Source organism: Lactuca virosa, chromosome 2 (genome assembly GCF_052849685.1).
Source record: "Lactuca virosa cultivar CGN04683 chromosome 2, Lactuca_virosa_CGN04683_v6, whole genome shotgun sequence".
Classification (NCBI taxonomy): domain Eukaryota; kingdom Viridiplantae; phylum Streptophyta; class Magnoliopsida; order Asterales; family Asteraceae; genus Lactuca; species Lactuca virosa.
Genome location: NC_136427.1, coordinates 93,041,974 through 93,050,356, shown reverse-complemented (window position 1 = coordinate 93,050,356; position 8,383 = coordinate 93,041,974). Strand labels below are relative to the sequence as shown.

The 8,383-nt window shown below is 32.8% G+C and overlaps 1 protein-coding gene across 1 annotated transcript; it reads right to left on the bottom strand.

Moving 5' to 3' along the window:
* Positions 1 to 4,628: 4,628 nt before the first annotated feature.
* On the bottom strand, positions 4,629 to 6,947 carry LOC145156450 (toll/interleukin-1 receptor-like protein). The gene is made up of 2 exons (XM_079075817.1): positions 6,380 to 6,947; positions 4,629 to 4,846 (listed from the first exon to the last, which is right to left on the bottom strand). The coding sequence occupies exons 1-2, from the start codon at positions 6,886 to 6,888 to the stop codon at positions 4,714 to 4,716; spliced, it is 642 nt and encodes a 213-aa protein (XP_078931943.1). The 5' UTR covers positions 6,889 to 6,947; the 3' UTR covers positions 4,629 to 4,713.
* Positions 6,948 to 8,383: the final 1,436 nt, after the last annotated feature.

The following is an 8,383-nucleotide window of genomic DNA, read 5'->3' as shown; positions in this document are numbered from 1 at the left end:
GGGGTAGTAACTATATGATTACTTAGTGGATACGTTAGAGTTATATATAATAAGGATCCGATAGACAGTGGAATGTGTGATTTCCGCCTCATTTCCTGTTCCTTGTTTGGTTGTAGGCTTAGGGCAGATTCACCCATTCAACTGTCTGTCTGATCTCGGTTATATACAACTCGTATGTACTAAGTAATCATAGGAGGGTAGTAACATCGCATTTAGTTTACAGGGCAAACACATCTTCAGCTATTTTTACTTATAAATAAAACTAGGTATCATTAAACTAGGTATGGTAATTATACTTGTGCTTTTCGGTCTTGGAACGATTAAGACTACAAATCGGTTTCATAGAAAATATAGGATTTTCTTGGATAAACATCATTATTTTGAAGGTAAACAGTTTTCGATTTAACTTTCTGAAAACAAATACAATTATTCACTGAAAACAATGTTTTTACAATAGAGTAAGTGGAACTAGGAACATGTTTACAAAAGGTTCAATACTTATTTACAAACTAGTATAACATAAAGGACCTTAAATTGTTAATTCTATGATTTCCTTAGCTTATACATCAGGGCTATATATAAATAATATCTTATAGGTTGTGGAATGTATAACTTCCGCCTCATTTCATGTTCCTTGTTTGGTTGTGGGCTTAGGGGAGATTCACACATTCAACTATCCGTTCGATATTAGATTGTATATAGCTAGTATAAAATAAGTGATCGTAGAAGGAATTATTGTGGTCACCATTTTACTAAGAAAATATAGGATTTTCTGAAGAAAACACATTCATCATATCTAAAAGGATAATTATTATTAATTTTATAATTCCTTAGTTTATACACCAGAGTTATATATAAATAATATCCGATAGGCAGTGGAATGTATGGTTTCCGCCTTACTTCTTGTTCCTTGTTTGGTTGTGGGCTTAGAGCAAATCTACACATTCAACTGTTCATTTGATATTAGTTTATATATAAGTAGTATAAACTAAGTAATCATAGAAGGAACTAGTATGAGCACATTCTTACAAAGAAAATATAGGATTTTCTGAATAAACACGTAAACTTTTCCAAAGAATAAAAGATATACTTTTTATAACAAAAATACTTATGAACTCACCAACTTTGATGTTGACACTTTTTCAAACCACTTGTATTCTCAAAAACGTTAGTAGACAGGTACCCTCTCAGGTGTTGCGAAGACGGAGCATATTAGTATTATGTCTTATATTTTGCTATAGTTTTAATGTAAATCATGAAATGTTTTGAACACAATGTAAACTTTATATTATTAATATAATGGTTGTTGTTGCTTTGATTACAATTATACAATTGTTGTGATATTGTACATGACGTCCTCCGCCCCCGAACGTTTCCGTCGTTCTTGTTTGGGGGTGTGACATCTTAGGTGCTAGTCTGACATCGTGAAGTTGGCATTGGTAGAAAGGAGAGAAATAGGACGTAGGAATGAATGATGGAATGACTTATTTTTTCTGCTTATAACAAGAAGGTTGGGTCAGCTCAAGTAATCCAACAAACAAGTCACTAGAACCATTGATTGCTTTCTTGAATACATTGATATATTGAAGGTGAGTGACATTTTATTAATTACATTTTATATGAAACTTTCTAAATTGCATTTCCTTCTGCTTAATGTTGGGTAAAGCATAGTCTGGAAGGGGGGGGGAGTATATTAGTAATCGAAGGAGATGAAACGACATCAAGTTGGATGGTGCTACAGCTGAAACATGCCAAAGATGAGGTGATTATTTGTATAATAATGTATTAACTACTTGATACTTTATATTGTTAAAAGCTGTTTCAACCTTGCACAAATTTGTCAATAAATAAACTATCTCGAAAATTGGCCTAAGTGAAAAGACTTGGCAATTTACTTTCATTTTTTTTAGTGTTAGTAGCATTTAAATTCTGTTTTTTTAAATACATTACGACACCGGGCCGTCCTTTGGACGACCTTTTGACTTACCTAGTGTGTGTGTGTATATATATATATATATATATATATATATATATATATATATATAGGCCTAGGTTATTCTATTCAAAGTAATTATTGTGTTATTGTATGCATAAATATGGGCCAATCAAATTTACTTATTTTAAGAAAGTGATTAATATATATTATTGAATTAAATATAATTGAAATATCATCTTAAATAATTACAAGGGTAATTTAGTCAATTTATATAGATTTAATAAAGGAAAATTGCATTTTTTAAGGGATCATAGATTCTATTAATTTTAAAAATCCAATTTTACGTATTATAATTTTTTTAATTCGGACATTCTGACAGAATATGTTTATGAGTATATTCAAAAATAAAAATATTCTTGAACCATAAATAATAAAAATATTCTTGAACCTATTTCTTGATCATGAATTTAAAAACTTCTTGTAGAATAACAAATCCTTGAACAATCAATTGAAGAATAAAAACAAAAAATACATTATTTCTTATAGAATACGGGTAACAAAATTTAATAATTACATTTATTGTTAAGGAATAAAACTAAAAAACAATCAAAACGGGAAAGAAAACATCAAAATCTAACGACTAATACATTCTAAAAGAATAATGTGGTCCGTTTCAATTTTGTGGTCTGTTTTTCAAACACCAACTTTTGTGATTCCAACAGAATTGGAATTCGTCTTTCCATTCCAACAGAATTGGGATTCGTGATTCCATTCCAATAGAATTGGAATCTCACCAATATCATCAATTGAATCATCTACATAAACACTCTTCCATTCTCTATTCTTTTCTGCATCGATTCACAATCAATATTTAATACAAAAGAAAAATCACCCCTGCATTCCTTCTCTTCTTCGTTTTCAGTCAAGAACACACCACCGAAGTGGATGTTTTCTAGTGCAAACAGAAGAGATCAGCAGCTCCTTTCTCTTATTCTTCTTCTTCTTCTTTGATTTCTGCCAAGAACATCAAGAGACCAACAGCCTCTCCCTTTTCCTTTTATCTTTCCCTATTAAAAGAATCAAACAAACAAAAAAACTCCCCTTAGATCGTTTTCTGCCTGCTTCCATTTTCCTTCGTTGTTGGCTGTTAAATCAGAAAGAAAGGGGGAGCAAGGAGATTACCGGAGCAGCCCCCCATCGCATCCCACACATTCTTCGGTCAAGCAAACACCTCCGAAAACCTCACATGTGCCGCTGCTTTGCTGCTCCTTGTCGAGAGCTCCGTCGTCGTCCAACTCCGAGTCGGAATCGGAACTTGATGCAGACTGGAATAAAGGGGTAATGGCTGCTGGAGGGACAATGGTGGGGGTGTCGGTTTGTTCAATTTAGGGTTTTCAGAATCAGTTTTTAGATAAAGAGGGGAAGGAGATTTAAACCGGAGAGATACCATGATTATAGGGATTATTTTTGGAAGTTATTAAACAAATGACTAAATTACCCTTATTTATTTATTTAATTATTTAATTTTGATTGACCCACATTTATGCATACAATAACACAATACTTACTTTAAACACCTGAACCTATATATATATATATATATATATATATATATATATATATATATATATATATATATATATATATATATATATATATATATATATATATATATATATATATATATATATATATATATAACGTAAGTCTTTACAAAACAAACAATAACTTATAAAATTTATAAATGCAAATATTGTTAGGGAAAAGTTCAATAAAGAACCATTATTAATCAAAGAACCAAGGAATCAATCCAAAGCGTCGGAATTTAAAACGATCAACGGCAGAAGGAAGGGTTGTAAAATTTTATAATTGACGCACATGTACCGGATTATAACAAAACTCACTTCCTTTTTTTCATTTAAAATTTTTTTTAGGCCAAGTTTTTTATCGAAAAAAAAACCGAATATACCGTTGTTCACGATTTTTCGTCCTCTTTCCATAGAGATCAATGATGATATATAAAAAACGATTTTTTTCGAAAAAAACTCACTAAATTTTCTTAGTTTTTTCAATATTTAAGTTTATTTTTATCAAAAAAAAACTAATTATACCAAAAAATATTAATTTTTTGTACTCTATTAATAACATCAACACCGATTAAACAAAAAATAAAAAATAAAAAACCTCGAACAGTGTAGATTCACACTGTGTTTAACATGAATATGAATCTATGTTTAAAAAGTACAAAAAATATGAATTTTGATATATTTATTAATTTTTTTCTATAAAAAATAGACCTTAACTTTTTTCATTAAAGAAAATAAAGTGGGTTTTTTTCGAAAAAAAAAAGTTCGTTTTTTATATATATCATCATTGATCTCTATGGAAAGAGGACAAAAAATCGTGAACAACGGTATATTCGGTTTTTTTTTTTTTTGATAAAAAACATGGTCTAAAAAAAATTTTAAACGAAAAAAAGTGGTGGGTTTTTTGTAAAGGTTGGATTTTTTGGTATAATCCGGTGTGTGTACGTCCAATGTAAAAATGTACATCTATTTCCTTGGCCGTTGATCGTTATGATTTCCGATGCTCACGATTGGTTCCTTGGTTCCTTGGTTAATTATGGTTCTCTATTGAACCTCACTCAATATTGTTATTGGTTTGTTATCAACATTTTAAATCCAATTAGAGAAGTACAAACAAAACAGAAATATATATACACTAATGGAATTAGTTTACATCTCATTTTCACTTAATCTCGAACGTGTGACAAACTTCTATTCCTTCAAATTCCAAATCCTGCATAACAATTTGCGCATCAAGCGTCCTCTTAAATTTTTCTCTCCATTACGAGGTTGTTTGTCGCTCGAGATCTTTTCAGCAATCTCGGTGATGATGGTGGATTCTCCCCTGTACAGATTTCAGTATATTATTAGGTAATTAATTGACATGAAAATTCTAGAGTAATTAGCTTCGAACGAACCATAATACATTATTAGTACTGTTATATATAGGCTCGATCGATTCTATTATTCAGCTCTATTTATGATCATCGGAGAACTAAGCAATTTTTTTGGACGATTATTAATATTATATTAGAATAATACTACCAAGACACTAAAAGAAATACAAGTATTAGGGCGACGATTTTATGGCGACCAGACCTTTAGCGATGACATCGAGCCAAACGTCTTTAGGGGAGACACGTCTTTAGTGGTGAGTTAATTGTTAAGTAATAATTTGGTTTTTTATTTTTATTTATTTTATTATTTTTTTGTGTTTTAAATTGTATACTTACTTTGTAGGCGGACATTAATGCTTATCTTCAAAAGCCGGTGTTTGTAACGGTGTTGGGAGATAATTCAATCTTTTACTAGCCCATACAACCAAAAATCCGAGGAGGGGAACGACGATCAAGACAATGAGGGGAACGACGATTGAGACGATTAGTTTTTTTGTTGTAACAAAATAGTTAAAAACATATTATTGATTTTTTAGTAATTATGTTTATTACATGTGTGTAATGCAGTTTCCGGATATGTTTTTCTGCATTCATATATAAAAATCAAATATTATGGATATAAGCCTTTAACAGTGGCTTTTAGTATCTTTTGCCACCAAAATATCCGCCACTAAATCACTAATGCTCTTAATCCTTATTGTGAGAGGGTCCGTAGCCACATGAAGCCAACTGGCTACAACAAGACTACAAGTTCGTACAAGCCAAATGAGAGGGTTACGACCTATCAGGCCATTTAAGACTTGAAAATCTTGATATTGGAACAGCATATAAATTTACATAAAATAATAATATAATATTAGAACTAGATATTGGAAAAGATTAAGAATTTGGATTCGCTACTTTTTTGAAATCACATATAGTTAAGAACCGGTCAGTGGCCGACTTCCTCTTTCTTAGTCGTATTAGCATTTATAATTTGGAATATCCAACATCGATGATGTTCCAATATCCTTGCAGAGCCATACTTTTCTAGTTTCTAATTTGCAAGTGTACAATTATACTGGTGAACTACAATAAATTCTCCTGCCCTTAACTTTTTATGTGGTTATGTTTTTACATTATTGGTGATACACCGCGGATTATATTTTGTAACTTCAAACGTAAATTTACAGCCCAGTCAGTTCGCCAACGGTAAATAGATGAAGTCCGAATACTATTGGCAATAGGAAATTATTCCATAGTAGTACAGAGGGATAGCAAATGGATTTGCACAAATCTTTATCATTGATTCCACGTAATTCATATGTGTCTAAATATGTGCATTAGGAATACAAGCAACATTAATAACAAAATAAACGTTGTTCCTAATGTTTCCACTTTACCCCCGATTTTTTTTTATCGTCTGTGCATATCATTAGAAAAAAAGGTGATGAGGTTTTGGTAGCCATGATTAAATGCCTGTGAAATATAGGAAAACTTACCCATTGCCGACCGAGACATGCCAGCCAGATAAATCGGATGCTGCGACTAAGGCTTTCCTCCAGTTGTTCACTTTGTTCAACTCTCCCCTAAACTTCTTCTCGTGTCCCTGAAAGGCAATATCAAAGTCTCCTTTCTGCCCACGCACATGGGATGGGTCTACGTGATACAAAACCGGAAACACCTTCTGCCCCACCCGATCTTGGCATTCCATGATTTTGACAAGTTCATCCAAACACCATGTAGAGTGCGCATAGTTTTTAGAGAAAACAACCACTACAAACCTCGATTCTTCAATGGCTTTCAGCAGCTCCGGAGAGATCCGTTTTCCTTTATCTAGCGCCTTGTCGTCTCTGAAGGCATGTATTCCTTTTTGAATTAGAGCCGAATAAAGATGATCTACAAAGTTGTTGCGAGTGTCTTCGCCTCTAAAGCTTAGGAACACGTCATATGTACATCTTCTAGTTGGTAAAGAAAATGATGAAAAAAGAAATGACATGACGAAAGCCATTGAAGGTTTCAAATAATTGAAGAGCCAAAATGATATCACTTGAATGCACAAAACAAGTAATGGTCTTTGGATCTGCAGGACGACTTCTTTTTATACTAGAATTTTTTTCCATTTCGTCCTCTGTTATTATATCTACTAGTGGAGTCTTAATTAATGGGGGGACGAGGTCTTTTATTCTAATTCCATCTCATTTCAAATGGAATCTTGGAAAAAACCACTAACTTAATTTTCTGCAAGTTGATAGCACCAAACGTGGTATGGTTGTCATATTGACTTTAAACGTAAACTTGATAGCTTATGTGGAGCATATAGATGATTTGGTAGAAGTCGTTTTGGAGGAGTGAAAGAAAAAGAAAGGGGCCAAAATAAGTCCAACATAAAAAGGATGTAGAACTTGGAGATGTGCGACACATCGATGGACCAGAGCTTTTGAAAGGTCATTTGCCCCTCGGTTAATCCACAATCTCCACTTTCCAGGCCTCCAAATCACTATCTTCCTGAATTTCTATCCATTTTGGTAATTTTCCTGACTCAGTTTTAATAATTAAATATGCCCTTTTTGTGAATTTATTAATTCTCCATGTTTAGTTGGCAGTTTCAATCCATATATTTAATGTTAATTTTTATTTTTCAAATTTGGATGTACCTCCCAAATTTAGTCTAACACTTTAAAGACATCTTGAAATTTAATAAAGAATTCCCTTTGATTACTCGAAATTTAATAAACAAGTCCCTTTGATTAGTTCTATTACTCTTGCTTCGTTATGAGTCGGTTGGTATAAGAGCTCATTTTCATGACATTAAAAGTGGTCCACAATCGAATTGAACCCTAATGGCAAATGTTTTACTGTTGTGGATCCTTGGCTTGTAGTTGATAATATCATTGTTCTCCCTCGGGAATTATAGCTCTCCCACCTCACGCTCTTTCAAATTCTAGCTCCTCTCTATTCTCCCTCGTGAATGACTCATTTGTTATGGGATCTTCCTCGATTTTGATATTGGGAAGGATGTCCATGATGAGCGTATCTCTCATATCAATAACGCGTCAACTTTGATTAAGCTGCTATTCCAACAAACATGTAGATTTGTCGAATAAGGTCTCTTGCATCATTGTCTCTATACACTCGATGTTCCAAAAGGATCTTTTGTGAACATGTGAGCATAAAAAATGTATGTGCAATTGAGAGAAATGTTTCACTAATATACAAGGAAAGAGAGTGTAACATCCATTTTCAGGTATGATTTTTATATTCCAATTGTGAGACATCTGATGGTCACGACGTGGTGAAGGGATCACCACGATGTGACATTCTGCCAGTATCGTGTATTTCATTAAAGGTACCACGACGTGGTCATGACGTGGTCATGCATTGGACATATCGTGGCGACATATTTTTGGCAAACCTTAAATTTTCGGGCCTTGAGCCATATTTAAAGGAGGTGATGGCTAGGGTTTCCCCCACCCTCAACCTCTATCACCTCCAAATCACTTTTG